General features: G+C 36.1%; 1 protein-coding gene across 2 annotated transcripts in view; it reads right to left on the bottom strand.

Annotated features, from left to right (window-relative positions):
- Positions 1 to 19361, bottom strand: part of Stag2 (STAG2 cohesin complex component) — a 135063-nt gene that overhangs the window by 25404 nt on the left and 90298 nt on the right. For both annotated transcript variants that reach the window (XM_090326370.1, XM_090326371.1), the window contains exons 17-26: positions 18221 to 18313; positions 18014 to 18103; positions 16694 to 16897; positions 13575 to 13645; positions 13184 to 13271; positions 13009 to 13089; positions 11396 to 11488; positions 10362 to 10536; positions 5781 to 5920; positions 2590 to 2691 (exon numbers count right to left, since the gene is read on the bottom strand). In XM_090326370.1, the coding sequence (XP_090182496.1) occupies positions 2590 to 2691; positions 5781 to 5920; positions 10362 to 10536; positions 11396 to 11488; positions 13009 to 13089; positions 13184 to 13271; positions 13575 to 13645; positions 16694 to 16897; positions 18014 to 18103; positions 18221 to 18313 (1137 nt within the window). The remainder of the gene's footprint in view (positions 1 to 2589; positions 2692 to 5780; positions 5921 to 10361; positions 10537 to 11395; positions 11489 to 13008; positions 13090 to 13183; positions 13272 to 13574; positions 13646 to 16693; positions 16898 to 18013; positions 18104 to 18220; positions 18314 to 19361) is intronic.

The raw sequence follows: 19361 nt of genomic DNA, 5'->3' as shown, positions 1-19361 counted from the left end.
AGAATCTAGGCTGTTTTTGCCAGACTGTTGTTTTGCTGGCATTAGACATTAAGAGAGCATTTAATATAATGAAAAAGGAAACCCACCAAACTATTAAGTAACCATATTTGTTTAGCATTAATAGGAAGAAAGGAGTAGCATCAAAACCGTTAAGCTGTTATTTACACTTAAGTGTTTTATCTTCACACTCAGAACATTCACCATAAAGTAGTACAAGTAGAATTTTTATGTCTTTTGAAGAAGCAAATGGAATTATAGAAGACATAATAATATCCAGTAGACTTAATGGTAATATTAAGGTACAAATATTCATTCTATGTACAAATACTCATTTAAATTCATGTAGAATATTTATACTACATACACCTAAAAGCTCAATCTATAAAATCTTAAGTTTTATTAATTTTTAATGATTTTTCAAATTTGCCAACAAAATAAAAATGTGTGTGTGTGTGTGTGTATGCGTGTATGCCTACACACATAGTTCTGGGGCTTGAACTCAGAGCCTGGGCACTGTCCTTGAACTTTCTCAAGGGTAGCATGCTACCACTTGAACCATAGCACCATTTACGGCTTTTCCTGTGTATATCTTATCAAGGAACCAAACCCGGGGCTTCATGCATGCTAAGCAAGCATACAACCGCTAGGTAGCACAACTTGCCTGAAATAAGAATTTTGATGCTTTTCTAAGAAGCAAGAAAGCTCATCAAGGCCGGTTATGGCTGCTCATACTTGTATTTCTAGGTGCCCAGTGGACATTAGATCTCTATTCTAGTTCCTCCCAAGCCAAAAAAAAAAAAAAAGTCCAGTAAGCAAAGCTAGGTGTGGTGGGGTACACTATGATACTCAGTATACGGGAAGCATAGCAAAGAGTAGTATAGTCTGAGTCCATCCCCAGGAGGAAATATGAGACCCTATCTAAAGCATAATCTAAAGGGGAAAGAAGTTAAAATTATGGCTCAAGGGACGGTATTAAGACCCGGGTTCGATTCTTCAGTGCCACATACATGGACTAAAACCTGGAAGTGGTACTGTGGCTCACGTGGTAGAGATCTAGCCTTGAGAAAGCCCAAGGACAGTGTTCAGACCCTGATTTCAAGCCCTAGGACTGGCAAAAAAATATGCCTCAAGTGGTATATCACCTGTCTGAAAAGGAGACCTCAAGTTCAATCCTCAGTATTGCCCCCAAACAAATAAAACACCAACTTCAACAAACTGAAATGTATTAAAATATGTTTTGTATGCAAATTTGATCTCTGAAGGGAAATGTATTCTACACCTTTAACCTGGTAAGCCTGCCTTCCCACTACTAAAACAAAACAAACTTATAGTTATAAAACTCACTGGGCGTGGTGGCTCACGCCTGTAATCCTAGCTCCTTAGGAGGCTAAGATCTGAGTATCAAGGTTCAAAGCCAGCACAGGCACAAAAGGATATGAGACTCATCTCCAATTAACCTCTAGAAAATGAGAAGTGGGGTTTGGATGTGCAGGGTGGTATCCTTGAGCTGAAGAACTCAGGGACAATGTCCAGGCCCAGGGGTAGGGCAGTAGCCTTGAACTGAAGAGCTCAGGGACAGAACCTAGGGCAAGCTCAAGCCCCATGACTCACCAAAACAAAAACAAAAACAAAAACAAAAACACTCATATATTGTTTTCTAAAACAAGTTTAGAAATACACAAAATGCATAAAGAAAAAAGTAAAATTCACTTGAAATCTAGCAATGCATGCTAACAACTACTAACATTTTAGTGATTATTTTTCCAGATACAGTGAAAAGTAGGGTAAATTTTATAAGGGTACTTTTGAAGTTTCTTTTCCTTTTTTTCTCATCCCTATGGTGATTTAGCACTTAAATAATTATGTAACTACCTTAATTTTAAATACTACATGCATAATAAGGCCAATTCTGAGACATGCTCTATATTGAAAATTCTATTGATGACTTTTGAATTATTGATAATTTCTTCCTATTATAAAAAGCTTGATGTAACTATCACCCCTCTGTACATTACCTTTACAATAAAATTAAACTAAAATCCCCCCTCCAAAGTAAAGCTCAGTTAGATGTACAATTTTTTTTTGCCAGTCCTGGGCTTGAGCTCAGGGTCTGAGCACTGTCCTTGGACTTTCTCAAGGCTAGAGCTCTACCATTTGAGCCTCAGCACCACTTCCGGCTTTTTTCTATGTATGTGGTACCAAGGAATCGAACCCAGGTCTTCGTGCATGCTAGGCAGGCACTCTACCACTAGGCCAAACTCCCGGCCCTAGATGTACAATTTTGTACACAAACTTTTAGAGCTTCGCCTTGTTCTATCTTGGAATTTCTACCTTAAATGGTGTGCACATTACAAATTTTTGTATGTATTACCAAACTGCCTACCCTATCTGTTCCCTATGAACTGTAGACAGCTAAACATTTTGCCATCTTTTCTAGTCAAATGAAAAAGAAGTCACACTGCTTTAAGGTCTACTTGTTTGGTTCATTATTTTAGATTTTACATCTATACCCACGCTCCTTTTGTCCAGCTTTAACTGCTACTTATTAACCAATAAGTGTAAATTATATTAGCTAAAGCTCATACTCACCTGCTGCAAACTGAGAATAAGGGTCTTAGCACATTGAATTTTGTCAATTTGCCTCGTTTTACTCATTGTTTCTTTGATTATATCTCCATAATCATTGTAATACTAGAAAAGAAATTTGCATGAATTAGGAGCTTTATCTCTTAAAATTATTTAAAAATAAGACTAATTTTAGGCTAGTCTCCTAAACATGCGACAGATCACAAAAAGAACATCAGTAAATCTTAAGGTCATTTTAAGTACATAATCTGTAACTTCAGTAAAGTTAAAAACACCTATTAAATAAAGGAGGTATAGAAGATAATTAGGTTACGTTTAGTTTCAGAAGACAATACAAACGATATAAAGTACTTTTTATGAACTAGCTAGACAATAAACATTTTTCATATATTTTTTATTGTAATTAATAGAGGGGTTACAGATACATTCACCAAATAGAAGGTCTATTACTTCACACACATTGCAACCCCTTCTCATGTTTTTGTCCCCATTTCCTTCCCACCATACCCTCCTCTCATCTTGTTTTCCCCACTTCCCTTTCCTATTTCAAATAAACAAATAATCATATGTACAATATACCAGAAAACAAGGTAAGATACTTTAACAGTATGAGAATAACCAAGAGATAGCAAAAGAGATGAGAAATAATATAATACATTAAGAACAACAATCACACTTTATATAGCTCTTATTTCCATATCGTAGAGGTCCTTTCATTTAGCCTCATCCTATATGGCCTTATGTGTCTAGGTAGACAATTAACACTTTTACAACTGATTTGTTGCTAAAGATGATGTGGGACATGGCCAGGTTACAACTTATTAATTTGGCTTATAGAAAGTAAAAATAAATGATATGCAAAAGGAAGCTTATGTCGGGAGTTTGGCCTCTACTGGTAGAGTGCTTGCCTAGCAAGCATGAACACCCGGGTTCAAATCCTCAGTACCACATACATAGAAAAAAAGCCGGAAATGGTGCTGGCTAAAGTGGTCGAGCTTTAACCTTGAGAAAGTCCAAGGACAGTGCTCAGGCCCTGAGCTCAAGCCCAGGACTGGGAAAAAAAAGCTTATGTGTAAAATCCACATTATTATACACAATTTTTTCCTAATGAAGATAGTATTTCAAAATGCATAAATAAATCAGGCCCAGAATACCTAATGTGAGGTTTAAAATTTGTTAAATAATTTCATAACTTATTGTGAATATTTACTACGTTAAATTATATAAATTCCAAGATAAATTTCAATAGGGCTCTTTGGTGCAGGAAAATAATCCAAATATAGAATTAAGTTGTTTTGATATACTTATTCCTTGAAAGCAAATGCTACATTCCTAATTGGATTTTCTTGTTTCCTTTTTTGAGAAAGAACTTTAAAAAAAAAATCTTTCCAAATTTGGTCCCAATGTTAGCTAATTTATAATCCTTTCTAATATTATTTCAAACTTCCACAGTATCTCACAAACGTTTATGAAATTATGAATAACCCTGTTGTGAATCACATAAGGCTCAGAGAACTAAATGAAACCTTAGCTATCCAAGTAGAACAAGAAATTTACAGAACAAAAGTTATTGAGTGACTCAAGTTCAAAAGCTGCATTGTTACAAAGTCTAAATGACTACCTAGTTCCCCTGACTCTTAATGTGGCCTCTGGTGCGCAACTCAGAGTTGATGTACACCCTGTTGCCTTAAATCATAAATCCAAGTTCTGAGGAGTACAGGCAGTTTCCAATAATCCAAAGGCAAATAACCCATATATCAATATACCCACTGATTACAGCAGTGCAGCTATGAGAAATTTTAAAGCATTTTAAAATAAATTTTATACTACCAAGTTAATTTAGTATTTCTAAATCCAAGTGGTAACCAAGCACAGAATCCAGTGTTTCTATTTCTTTCAAGGATTAAAAGCTATTCTTGGGGGGGTGTGGGGGGGAGGGAAATGGGTACCAAGACATGTGAAAGGGTATCAATGTATGTGAATTAATGCACCTTCTATCTGGCAAATATCATGTAACCCTTTTACTAATTACAATAAAAAAAAGAGGAAAAAAAAACTATCCTTGGCCATAAAAGAAATGTAAATCAAGGGCCAAGAGTTTGGCCTAGTGGGAAAGGTGCTTGCCTAGCATGCACGAAGACCTGGGTTCGATTCCTCAGTACCAAATACATAGAAAAAGCTAGAAGTGGTGGTGTGGCTCAAGTGGTAAAGCTCTAGCCTTGAGAAAGCCCAAGGACAGTGTTCAGGCCCTGAGTTCTAGCCCGAGGACTGGCAAAAAAAATTAAAAAACAAAGAAATGCAACTCAAAACAACTTTGAGATTCCACCTCAGTACAATTAGAATGGCCATGTTCAAAGAAATCTAATAACAACAGATGCTGGTGGTGTTGTGGCCAGGAGGGATCGCTACTACACTGTTGATGGGAGTATTAACTAGTTCAACCACTATGGAAAGCAATATGGTGTTTCCTCAAAAGACTAAACATAGAGCTCTCCTATGACCCAGCAATCCCAATCCTTGGCGTTTACCCAAAAGGGTAAAGCAAGTAGAACAATGATGTTCATGGATGCAATAATTACCATAGCGAAGATATGGAACCAACCCAGATGCTCCTCAGTAGATGATTGGATCAAGATGATGTGCTATTTATACACAATGGAATTCTATGCTGCCATCAGAAAGAATGACATTGCCCCATTTGTATTAAGTGAAGTAAGCCAGACCCAAAGGAACATAGGTTCAATAGCTTCCTTCATTTGTAATAGTTAGTACACACCTAGGACTCTCCTAGCAGAGGACTACAATAGCACAAAACCTAAAAACATATAGGATGAGACTAAATGAAAGGATCTCCAGGATATGGAAACAAGAGCTTTATATTGTGTCATTATTGTTCTTAATGTACTATGTTATTTCTCTTCTCTTTTGTTGCCCCTTAATCTCATATTGTTACAGTATCTGACTTTGTTACCTGGCATTGTGTATATATGTTTAGTTATTTATTTAAAATAGGAAAGGGAAGGGGGGAAAACAAGATGACTGGGAGGGGCGAGGGGAGGAAAAGGAGACAAAAACCTGAGAAGGGGTATCAATGTGTGAGAAGTAATGCACCTACTATCTGGCAAATATAACTGTAACCTCTCTATACATTACAATACAAAATAAACCTATCCTGTTATATGTTTCAATTTTACCTTCATGTACTGCTTGAAGATATCTGCAGCTGTATTCATCTCCACCACAGTATATACAATTAGTTTACAAAACGCTGCGAGCAAATTTCTCCTTTTGTGCAAAGCTTCAATTTTACTGGCTTCATCCTCTTGCTGACCATCTGGAGAAGAAGTTACAACTATTGAGTTATCTTACATTTTACTTCATCAAACATTTTTTGTCAGTCCTACAGCTTGAACTCAGGGCCTGGGTACTGTCCTTGAGCTTTCTCAAGCCTACCTACCACTCTACCACTTGAGCCACAGCACCATTTTCAGCTTTTTCTGTGTATGTGGTACCAGGGAATCGAATCCAGGGCTTTGTGCATGCCAGGCAAGTACACTACTTCTAGACCAGGCTACCAGCCCTTTAAACATTTTTGCATTTTTTTCTGTTTCTGGCCTTTTTATGAGAGAATGTGAAAAAAGAACGACATTAAAATTAAAACATTCCATTTATTCTAATAATTATATTTTCCAGATATTAAATAATAATCAAAGACTTCTTCCTTGGTGACTATGGAATGGGAATACATAGTGGGACAGGAATATAAGTAAAAAAGAGGAAATAATGTTTCACTAATCCAGGTTAAATTTACCTGATATATTCTTTTCCTTTACCTACATATGATTTGTCAATGCATTTGTTGATTAAGGTTCTCGCTCCTGAACTCACAACTACCTGAGGTATTTCCTTACCATTTCAAAGGATGATCTCACCTTTCCTCACCTCCAACTCTTACTTACACATACTTTCAATAGCTGTTAAATATTATGTTAGAATAGCTTATATATAGTCTTAAAATAATAATTTGTCTGCTCTTATTCACGATATGAGATGTAGACCACACAGTTTTTGAGAGCATAGACATTTCTGATAGGAAAACGTTTGTAATTATTTGATAATATAAACTGTGCTGAAGTCTTTTAAGGGAAAGGTATTGTAAAATAATTTTTCTATAAACACATAGTACAAATTAAATTACAAAAATACTGGCTCTATGGGATAAAACAATTGAGATATAGTGGCATCTGTCTATAATGTCAGCACTCAGGATGAGTGATGAGAATGGGAGTTCAAGGACAGCCTAGACTACATAAAACCCCATCTCAAAAAAAATGTTCAGGGGCTGGGAGTTTGGCCTAGTGGTTAAAGTGCTTGCCTAGCATGCATGAAGACCTGGGTTCGATTCCTTGGTACCACATACATAGAAAAAAGCCGGAAGTGGTGCTGAGGCTCAAGTGGTAGAGCTCTAGCCTTGAGAAAATCCAAGGACAGTGCTCAAGCCCAGGACTGGCAAAAAAAAAATGTTTAAAGAGGAGGGAAAGGAAAGGAGAAAGGAGAAAAAAATAAAGGAAGGAGGAGGCAAAAAAAACTTCAACATAATACTGTTTATGTAAATATTAGCAAAAAAAGTTAATTCCAAGTAACATTTTAAAATATTAAAATGCAAAAAATGTGAGAACCACCAAATTTAGGATGGCAATTACATTTAGATAAGAAGAGTAATGGGATTACTTCTTCAAAATATACCTGACCCTGGTACAGCTAAATTTAATAATAAATGATAGGGGGCATTACAAGCATGTTATAACTTATATACTTCCACCAGATTAAGATATATTTCACTTATAAAGTAGAAGCAAGCCAGAGATCTGCGCCTATGCCTTAATCTGAGCTATTCAGTACAGATCAAAGATAGCAGTTTGAGGGCAATCCAAGCAAAAAGTTACAGAGATCAAATTTCAAACCAATAGACTCTGCATAATGGCATGTCTCTGTCATCCCAGCAACGGTATGGGGAGGCATAAACAGGAGGAATACTTGTTTACCATCGTCCAAACATGCAGACAACTTAGAAACTCTTCTACAAGCCCTTACTTTGTACATGTCTAACTTATCAAATTACATTGCCAATTATTTTATATACCTTTTCCACATTGAACTTAACTCTTGAGAAAGAGACTGCATCTCAATTTATCTGACCTATAACATCTAGTAAGTATTCTGCCTGCTGACAAATAAGCATGTTAAATTATCACCAAAAAACAAAGCATATTGTTAGAAGCTTTGACAATTGTTTGGACTATTCAGGATTGTTTGTTGCTGTTCTTGGAATCTTTTCAGTATATGATGAGAACAAAGTTATTTATCGTAATATAAGCTTATATCTGGAATTAGCATTATTTAGAATCTTTATACAATAATATTGATGAGATATATGTTGATGTTTTGTTTTACTTGATTGCAAATGAAAAACAAACCTGTAAGCAGTCACTAAGGGAAGTGGTGCTGTGGCTCAAATGGTAGAGTGCTAGCCTTGAGCTGAAGAGTTCACTCAGGGACACTGCCCTGGCCCAGAGTTCAAGCTCCAGAACCAGCACCAAAAAAAAAAAAAAAGACGGGGGGGGAGTTGGGAGTTTGACCTGGTACAGTGCTTGCCTAACATGCATAAAGACCCAGGTTCAATTCTTCAGTACACCATACATTTTTAAAAAAAAAGCTGGAATTGGTGGTGTTATGGCTCAAGTGGTAGAGCACTAGGTTTGAGAAAGCCCTGAGTTCAAGGCCCAAGACAGACAGACAGACAGACAGACAGACAGACAGACAGACATAAATGAAGAAGTCAATAAGAATTGCCTGTTTTTCCAAAATCTTACATATAAGCAAGAAATCTGGATGGAGCTGGGATGTGGAGAAAAACTTAGAAGAATGTGTGTTGACTATTCTCCTGTGAATATTCTGGATTACACTATTTTCTAACAATCAAGAATCAAACTATTAGCTGGGCACAGTAGCTCATGCCTGTAATCCCAGCAACTCAGGAGGCTGAGATCTGAGGATCACGGTTCAAAGCCAGCCTGGGCACTAAAGACCTTGAGACTCTTATCTCCAATTAACCACAGGAGAACCGGAAGTGGCTCTGGGGCTCAGGGGGAAGGACAGTAGCTTTAAGCTGAAGTGCTCAGTGACAGTGCCCAGGCCCAGAGTCCAAGCCCCATGACCATCCCCCAAAAAAACATCGAACTATTTTTCAACTTTTTTTTCCAGTCCTGGGGCTTGAACTCAGGGCATTATCGTTGGGTTTTTCTCAAGGCTAGAGCTCTGCTACATGAGCAACAATACCACTTTGGCTTTGTTTTTCTGTATATGTAGTACCAAGGAATCAAACCTGGGGCTTCATGCAAGCACTCTTCCACTAGGCCATGCTCTCGGCCACAATCAAACTATTTAAATACTCAAAACATAAAAATGTATACACAAATGCACAACAACAAAAAAACTAAAGTATTTTATTTTCCTCCAAAGGCCTCTAACTGGTCAACTACAGGGATTACTACAGAGATGAAGGATTTGAATCAAGACCTATGATATATCCAAATGCTATTATAGTTTCTTTGCTCAGTTTTACTTAATCCTCACAGTTCTATGAAGTGACTACAAATCAGACATACAAAACCAAAGTCAATGATAAGCAGAGGTATCACTCAAAACTCTACAGTCAGGTGGGTGCCGATGGATCACGCCTGTAATCCTAGCTACCTAGGAAGCTGCGATCTGAGGATCATGATTCAAAGCTAACCCAACTCTATCACCAATAGAGTACTCTGAAAAATACAGAAGTGGTGCTGTGGCTCAAGTGGTAGAGCACTATGCTTGAACACAGAGAGGCTCAGGAACAGCACCCAGGCCTCACGCCCCACGACTAGCAAAATAAAAATCAAAATAAATAAACAAAAAAGCCATCTATATTCAAAATCACACTTGTACTTGCAATGTTACCAGAAAATTACAATGTATTAGAATGCATACCTGTTTTCATGCTTTAAAAACATGCTATAGGGGCCAAGAGTTTGGCCTAGTGGTAGAGTGCCTGCCTAGCATGCACGAAGACCCGGGTTCAATTCTTCGGTACCACATACATAGAAAAAAGCCGGAAGTGGTGCTGAGGCTCAAGTGGTATAGCTCTAGCCTTGAGAAAGTCCAAGGACAAGGCTCATGCCCTGAGCTCAAGCCCAGGACTGGCAAAAAAAAAAAAAAACCAAACATGCTATAGACATAATATTTTAGGGCCGGGAGTTTGGCCTAGTGGTTAAAGTGCTTGCCTAGTATGCACGAAGACCCGGGTTCGATTCCTTGGTACCACATATATAGAAAAAGCCGGAAGTGGTGCTGAGGCTCAAGTGGTAGAGCTCTAGCCTTGAGAAAGTCCAAGGACAGTGCTCAGGCCCTGAGTTCAAGCCCAGGACTGGAAAAAAAGACATAATATTTTATTATATAGATTAATACGTATCTAAAACATACAAACCCTCAGCCTAATTTTGATTATATTATGTTCTAAAATCTAAGTGCCAGTGATTGTATATAGAGATCCTCTTCTTGAATACTTGTTTGTTAAACACGGCATTTGAAATATGATGTAAAAATCAATGTTAATAAATTATTTAATTAAAAAATGTTAAAAAAAAAACCCAAAATATATTGTGGCACAATATTGTACATTTTTACTTAATGTGACTTACAATGGGCACAGAAACTTAAGAACATAATAATAAAATTACCTGCACTATTACTATCATCATCTTGCTCAATGAAGACATGATCCAAAATAAAGCTGAGCAATTCAGACTGTAATGAAGAATCAGGAGTATAAACTAATGGCTCTAACATGTCACGACCTCCTGACATAATCTGATGGCTGAAGATCATCAACATATCACACAGAATAGTGAAGGCCTATTAAAATGAAGTAAAGCATGTTATAAGGTTTTTTTTTTAAACAAAACAACGTATGTTTAAAATATGTATATTAGCACAGAAATAAAACCAACTTCCTACATTTAAACTAAAAAAAAACATGTACTATTCTCTAAAATTTTAAAATTGAGAACTTTAGTTCTGTAACAATGACTATTAGTATGTGCAAAAAGTAATTTCACAAGTATTCTTTTATTCATTTACAGCAATGTGACGTGCTTTATACAGTATTATAACACTGCTAGAATATGTAGTCAGGGCTTAATCACAAATTTTCTGACTCTAGTCTCTTCCTCCACACTGAACAAAAATTCCTCATAGTACTCATTATCCAACAGCGAGTAATTTACAAATTTAATATCTTTGAAGAAAGATACTAAATGAAAAAGAATACTAAGGAGAAAATCATGAGTATTAGAATGCAAATAAAACGTCTCTGGTACTCTTCTTCATATATGGTCTCTAAGAGAAATCTAAATAGGTATCACATACCAGGCAATTTTTTTGTTTTTTTTTTAATTTTTTTATGGTCGAGGTAATGTATAGAGGGATTACAGTTGCATTCACCAGGTAGTGGGTGCATTACTTCTCACGCATTGATACCCCTTCTCATGTTTTTGTCCCCGTTTCCCTGCCCCTAACCCCTCCCAATCATCATGTTTTTCCCCCTTCCTTTCCTATTTCAAATAAACAAATAAGCGTATGTACAATATACCAGGTAATAAAGTCAGATACAGTAACAATATGAGATTAACCCAAAATTTTGTATTATTTAAATGTTTTAGGCAGCTTCTATTTTATTAGGATTGCTAACAAAAGACCTATAGCAATTACTAACCTGTTCTTTAACAGTAGTATTCACGTTGGTCAAGTAATGCTGACATATCTGACAAAATACTCTCATCTGTTTTTTTAAGCGCAGTAAGTCCTCCTTGAAAAAGTTTAACATTAGCAATTTAAAATACTATATAAACAACTGAACCAGCATTTAAGACATTTTAAGTAACAGAATACATTGCCACATAATTATATTAATTCTACTAGTAGTTTGATTTAAATGTCTTTAATAAGTAGTAAAACATTATTTTTCTTATAAACCTCACCAAAATGCAACCTAATGCATATCAGATATTAAATAATTATGTCCAAAGTGATCATTCCTTTAAAATAGATAAATGACTATACATTGTTATTTTTTTTTGCCAATCCTAGTACTTGAACTCACAGCCTGAGCACTGTCCTTGAGCTTTGTCAAGGCTAGCACTTGCGCCATAGCGTCACTTCTGTGTGTAGTACCAAAGAATTGAACCCAGGGCTTGGGGTATGCTAGGCAAGCACTCTACTGCTAGTACACACTCCCAGTCAATAGAGATTGCTATCTTTACCCAAAAGTAACCAGCTCAGAATGATTAAAGAGTAAGTAAAAATATACATTGTGTGTTCACTTCACTATTTAAAAAATTAACATCTTTCTTATTTGGAAAAAAATCTAATTCTTAAAAAGCAGAGAAGTAAAAAAATCAAGTTTTATAGTAGTAACTAAACCTTCAAAAATGCCTTTTAAATGTACATTAAAACACTGAATCTACCCATTTGTTAAATATAAAATTATCTGTAAAGCTCAATCACATTAGCTTACTTAAGTCACAAATTTTGGCCCAACTTTTGATACTACATGCCAAATAAATGAATGTTAGGAAGATTATTATAACTAGAACTTATATAAAAGTAGTCCTGCCAAAAACTGGTGGATCACAACAGTAATACTAACTACTCAGGAGGGTGAGATGAGGACTGTGATTCAAAGCCAGATCTAGAAAGAAAGTCACCAAACAAATCTCTAATTAGCTATCAAAAACTGGAAGAGTAGAGTTGTGGTTCAAGTAGTAGAGTCCTACCTAGCCTTGAGCACAAAACCTCAGGGACAGTGGCTACTCAGGAGGCTGAGATCTGAGGATCAAGGTTCAAAGACAGTGGGCACAAAAGAACCTAGGACTCTCATCTCCAATTAACCTCTAGAAAATGAGAAGTGGGGCTTGGCTCAAGGGTAGGGTGGTAGCTTTGAGCTGAAGAGCTCAGGGCCAATGCCCAGGCACCCAGGCAGAGTTCCCATAAGCCCCATAAGCCACAAAAAAAGACTTATAGTCCAACAGATCTACTTGTTTGAAAATTCTTCATCATGATTTATAAAATTCTATTTTTCTGTTTAGTGACCAGTTCTAGGAATTATATTAACTTCATATGTAAATAACCTTAGAATATATTTAACCATTGGTGCTATTTTACAAAATACACATCAAACTAGAAACTGTTTAACGTTCACCTGTACACATACTAGAATCAAAACAAGCAAGATGTTATTGAAGAATGGCCTCATTAAAAGTATGCAAGTTTGCTGATATACATGAATGATATTTAATGCGATAAAAACAATGCTGAACTACCACACACCTTTGTAGAGCTGCTTTCAGTTATCTTTGCAAGCTGCCAAAGGATTACATAGTGAGTACATTGCAGTGCATGAATAACAATCTGTAATAAAGAACCAAGAGAATACAAGTAAACTTTAAGTCACAAGCCTTTACTCTCAAAACTATATATATGAAACATAAAAGTAAATAAAAACCTGCTCAGGCATATCTCCATTTTCAATTCCTGTTTTCAAGAGCTTGTAATTACAAGGAAACAAATCCCATTTTGAAAGATCATGAGCACTGCAAAAAAAGAAAAGTTGTATTAGATAGTAATCATCATCCTCATCACTTTGGACTTCAGTTTTAGCAGAATGTTACCAAAGTATATACAGTGAGCATCTTAACATGCCACTACAACAAAGTATCTATTTAAAGAGTATTATAGTTTTCAGACACTCTCAAATTCAAAATGAGTCTACAAGTACTTTCTTTTGAAAACCTAAAAAAAAATCCAGCAAATAATTTGAAAACATTATAAACTGCAAAATACACAAGTTGATTGCCATAATTTTAAGAAAGCAAAATCTAAAAGGTTCAATTTACTTGTGAAAAGCAGTAATCCTCTTCAACGTAGACAACACTTGATATGCATCATCTTCATCAGGTTCTTCACCCTATGAATATCAAGTACACATACGGACCACTGAAGTAAAAAATACTACAGTAGTAAAATGGTATAATAACTTGAGAAATGAATAATAAGTAACAACAAGCACAAATTATCTTCATCATACACTAGATCTGGCCAAACTTACAGAGCCACAATGTGCCCCCAGAGAAAAACGAAATGATATTCTTCTCTGTGGTCCAAGAAAGGACTCAAAGTGGAACTTGCTTTCTAGTCATTAGCAGATGCTCTACCAACTGAGCCTTGCCTCCACTGCTCCTTTTTCTATTAGAGAATGTTGATACAAAGGTATCTACATTTACTGGTAGTAAAATGCACTATGAGGCCACGAGTGTGGCCTAGTGGTAAAGTGTTTGCCTAACATGCATAAAGCCCTGGGTTCAATTACTTGGTATCATATATACAGAAAAAAAACTGAAGTGGCACTGTGGCTCAAGGGTCAAGTGCTAGCCTTGAGAAAGCTCAAGAACAATGCCCAGACCTTGAGTTCTAGCCCCAGAACAGGCCAAAAAAAGTTAAGAAATGAATAAATGCAATATGACAGTAAAGGAAAAGACATTAGATTACATGAAAGCAATCATAAAAAGATAGCACATAAAGGATAAAACTTAAGTAAACTAATCATAGTGCTCCTGAAAAAGATTTAACAAAACCAGTCCCAAATAAATAGATGAAAGCCTCTGAATAATATCTACAAATGTTAGTATGTATGCTGTACATCAATAATTCTCACATTTTTTTCAATACAGGGTAGCAAGCATAAAAAAATCATTGAGTCTTAGTATATTAAACATAAAATTGCTTAAATACTACTGAATCTACCCTATCGAACCCCAGGTCTCTCAAAAGGCAAACTTGTTTTTTTTTTTAAAGATTAATTTTGCTTCAAAGTAATTAAACTTAATTAACAAACCATGGCTTCTTACTAAATTAACTTGTCCTAATCACAATCATATTCAGCCAACAATTGAATTATTAAAATTTTTACCTAGAATGTGGAAGCTATACATCAATGTAATTGTACAAGCATTCTATTAGTAAAACTTGACAAGCCTAGAATAATATAGCAACACAACATTAAATAACTTGATAAAACAAGTTGCAAAATCTTTATGATTTTTTTTATACCATGAGTAACAGCAGTTGTATGGAAAAAGCTACAAACAATAATTGGATGGCTACACCTTTTGATTTTTTTCCCCTTTGGTGTTAGTCCTAGGGCTTGAACAAAGGGCAAGGGCACTGTCCCTGAGCCTTTGCTATACCACTTGAGCTACAGCTCCATTTCTGGCTTTTGGGTGGTTTATTGGAGATATGGACTTTTCCTGCATAGTCAGGCTTTGAACCCTGACTCTCAGATCTCAGCCTCCTGAACAGCTATGATTATAGGCAACAGCCACTGGGAAAAAGCTACAGCTTTTGATTTTATTCCCATTTATTAAAAGGTACAAAGAGTTGAAATAAGGCAGACCCAAAGAAATACAGGCTCCATGGTTTCCTTTCCCTCATTTGTAGTCATTAGTATATGTCTAAGGTAGTCCTAGCAGTGGTCACAATAGCCTAACAGCTATCTACATATAACCATATAAAATAGTGCTAATTGAAATGATCTCCACAATATGGAAATGAAGGGTTTTTTTAGTGTATTGTTTACAGTTATTTCTTTTGTCTTTCATTTTTTTCTCCTCTGGTTCATTCCCAATGGCCACTGTTTCTGATTTGGGAAAAGGAAGGGGAAATCAAAGAAAAGGTGGAACAAACGGCGAACCAAGCTAGACGCTATATTGGAGGTGAGGGGAAACTGAGGGACAGAATAACACTGTTCAAAACGTATTTATTGCCCTACTTATTCTGTACATCACCTTTACAACAAAATAAAATTTAAAACAAAAACTCAAAACAAAAAGCCAGGTGCCAGTGGCTCATAGCTGTAATTCTCGCTACTCAGGAGGCTGAGATCTGAGGACTGGATTAAAGACTGCCAAGGCATGAAAGTCTGTGAGGCTGTCTTCTCCAATTAACCACTAGAAAATTAGAAGTGGTGCTGTGGCTCAAAGGGTAGAGCAGCAGCCTTGAGCTAAAGAGCTCGGAAACAACATCTGGGCCCAGATTCAAGCCCCACAACTGACCAAGAAAACAAAACAAAAAAAAAGAGGTGGGTGCAGATGGCTCACACCTATCAAATCTGAGTCTCACAGTTCGAAGTAAGCTCAGGCAGAAAAGTCCTCATGATATTCTTATAGCTAATTAATCACTCAAAAACCAAAAGGACAGTACTCAGACACCTGAGTTCAAGCCCTACAACTGACTGCAAATTTTTTTTAAAAGAGGTACAGAAGTATTTCGGGGAAAAAAACAGTATAATACAAGTGCATTTGATTATCAATAGTCTAAAACCTTTTGAAGAAGATACAACAGTACAACACAGAAAAGTTCAAAACCAACAATGGCCACGTAGTAGCAACTTATTAAGGTTATGGCATAGTGAACACAACAATGATGGCCTTTTGGTCATCCACACTGAGTAAACACTAAAAAATCCCTTACTTGGTCTCTTACTAGCCCTATTTTTGTGTTCCATTAATATTCTATTCCTGAGGAGGCTCTTTCTCTAACTAAAACCAGGAATTTGTCCAATTCACTTCTTTAAATCAAAGAAAAATTTCTAGTTCTGTTTCCAACTCTCCCATAGATTCATACCACTTTTCCATTTTTGGTGGAGGAATACCAGTAGCTTGATGGCTCACAGAATAATAAACCTGAGTACAGTGAGGCACAAGTGGCTTATACCTGTAATCCCGTGACATGAAGATCAAGTCCCAGGAACATCACACACACACACACACACACACACACACACACACACACACACACACACACACACACACACACACACACACACACAAATACGCACATGTGCACACTCCCTACCCCCAAACACACACACCCTGGGCATGATTTTAACATCTGCTAGATCATCATCAAGACTGAAGGGGAAAGTCCAAACTGTCAAAATACTAAAATTAATACATACCTCTTGCAGAAAATCCTCAAGAAGACGGTTAAATTTATCTGCCAATTCATCAATCAGTTGACTCCTTGAAATATCTACTCTGTTGAAGATTGTGAACTCTTCATTACAGAGTGCTTGGTAAGTTTTAGAGCATGCTTCCAAAACATCTGTATCAGTGTGCTTCTCTACAATGTTTCGGATCTGACGCAGTAAGGCATCCAAATGCTATAAAATAAAATACCTTTGAGTAAAAACTAGGGTTTATGTCTTGAAGTATATATATACAAATACTTTAGTATGTATTTAGCATGTGCAAGGGCCATTGAGGTACATATAATAGGTGTTGAGTATATCGTAACAGTGTAAGTTTTCAAGCATAGTAAGTTTATGACACAGCACATACACTTTACATATGTTCAGTCATACTTATTTCCTCAACTTTAATGGGACTACTATTACCTCCATAGGGCTTTGGTCTGAATGTTACATATAGTTTATAATAATTTCTGTAATATATTGAAGTGTTTAATGAATATTAGCTGATTTTGCTCTTGATTCTTTAATCCAGTTAGACAGTGTTTATAAATTAACAGTGACAATGTCACACAATGTCTATGAATAAAATGCAAATGGGAGATAAGAGTCTCACCAACTTTAGTGCCTGGGCTGGCTTTGAACCATGATTCTCAGATCTTTATCTCCAATGAACAACCAGAAAAATGGTAGTAGCACTGTGGCTTAAGGGGTAGGGTGATAGCCTTAAACTGAAGAGCTCAGGAACAATGCTAGGCCCAGAGTTCAAGTCCCCCAACTAACAAAAAAAAAGTTGAAAGAATAAGAATTTTTTCAACTAAAAAAAAGCAAATGGCAAATCTAAGTACTATTCTCTTAAAATATTTAAGACAAATAAATATAGGCTTTCTCTCATGCTAAAATATTTTTAAAATATAAAAAAATTAAAAAATTTAAAAAGTTTTAAAATATAAACATGTTATGATACGGCAAAATGAAATTTTTCTTCAAAGTTCTTTTTTTTGTTTTGGGGTTTTTTTTGTTTTTTTATTTTTTATTTTTTTAAATCAGTCATGGAGCTTGAACTCAGGGCCTGGGTGCTGTCCCTGAACATCCTTTTTGCTCAAGGCTAGAACTCTACCATTTTGAGCCATAGTTCAACTTCTGGTTTTCTGGTGGTTAACTGGAGATTAGAGTCTCATGGACTTTCCTACACAGGTTGGCTTCGAACCACAATTCTCAGATCTCAACTTCCTGAGTAGCCAGGATTACAGGCATGAGCCACCAGAGCTTGGCTTTAAGTTATTTTATACACAAAAAATATCTTACCTTTTCTAATCGTCCAGTGGTATATATTTCCAAATCAAAATACTGAGGCAATTGCAACAAGTTAGTAACCTTTTCCGCATCTATTGAATACTTTGAAATAGAAAGATCATGAGAAACATAATTATTTTAAGTAAGCATTAAAATATTCTGAGACATTTGGAAAAAAACATCTTTAATTTTTAGTGACATTGTTACTGACAAACTTACTTTTGCTAATAACTGAGGAAGAGCTACAGCAAAAAGTTCAGTGATTTTTGTCCTGTCATCCAACTGAGTCTTCTTCTCCTTTGCTGTGAGTACCTAAAGTAACAGATTTACATTAATATTTACTAATCCTGTTATTAATTGAAAACTTTACTTAATGTACCCACAAAGTAATAAAGCTGTATTTAATTTTTTATAATGTTTTATTTTAATGTAGAGGGGTTACTGTTATATTCTCCAGATAGAAGGTGCATTATTAATTCTCACACATTAATATCCCTTAACGCTGTATTTTAAATGCTGGATACAAAAAAGAAATTCTTAATAAAAGATTTTGCTAAGTCACATAGGTTGGCTTCCAACTCATGATATCTTCCTGCTTCCGGTTTCTGGATACTGGCATGATAGAAATGTACCACATCACCCAAATATTCCTACTGTAAAACTTCAATCACAAAAATGAAAAAAGTGAATAACTTACTTATATTAAAAAATAAGAAATAATTGGGCTGGGAGTTTGGCCTAGTGGTTAAAGTGCTTGCCTAGCATGCATTAAGACCCAGGTTCGATTCCTCGGTACCACATACATAGAAAAAAGCCGGAAGTGGTGCTGAGGCTCAAGTGGTAGAGCTCTAGCCTTGAGAAAGTCCAAGGACAGTGCTCAGGCCCTGAGCTCAAGCCCAGGACTGGCAAAAAAAAAAAGAAATAACAAATAAATAGTCCTATAAGGAAAATTGATGTTCAATTAGATTAACCAACTCTACCTTTGGATGGAGATCAAAGTATTTAACTATAATTTGTCGGTTTGGAACTTTTTTCGGAGGGTCAGTCATTGGGCTTGAACTCTGGGCTCTGGTGATGTCACTGAGCTCTTCAAATCAAGGCTAGTGATGTACCATGTTGAGCCTCAGTGCCATTTCTGGTTTTCTAGTGGTTAATTGGAGATAAGAGTCTCACAGACTTTCTTACCCTGGCTGGCTCTGAACCATGATCCTCAGATCTCAGCATACTGAGTATGCTAGGAGGAAGGCGTTACCAGTGCCTAGCTGTGGTTTTGGAACTTAAACATGAGATTAAGTACATTTTCAACTTAATCTAGGCTGTGTAAAATAAAACATGTCTTATATATTCAAAATAATTAAGT

Source organism: Megascapheus bottae, chromosome X (assembly GCF_031878675.1).
Source record: "Megascapheus bottae isolate mThoBot1 chromosome X, mThoBot2.hap1, whole genome shotgun sequence".
Classification (NCBI taxonomy): domain Eukaryota; kingdom Metazoa; phylum Chordata; class Mammalia; order Rodentia; family Geomyidae; genus Megascapheus; species Megascapheus bottae.
Note: the sequence above shows the minus strand (reverse complement) of the source record. Positions and strands in the feature narration are given on the sequence as shown.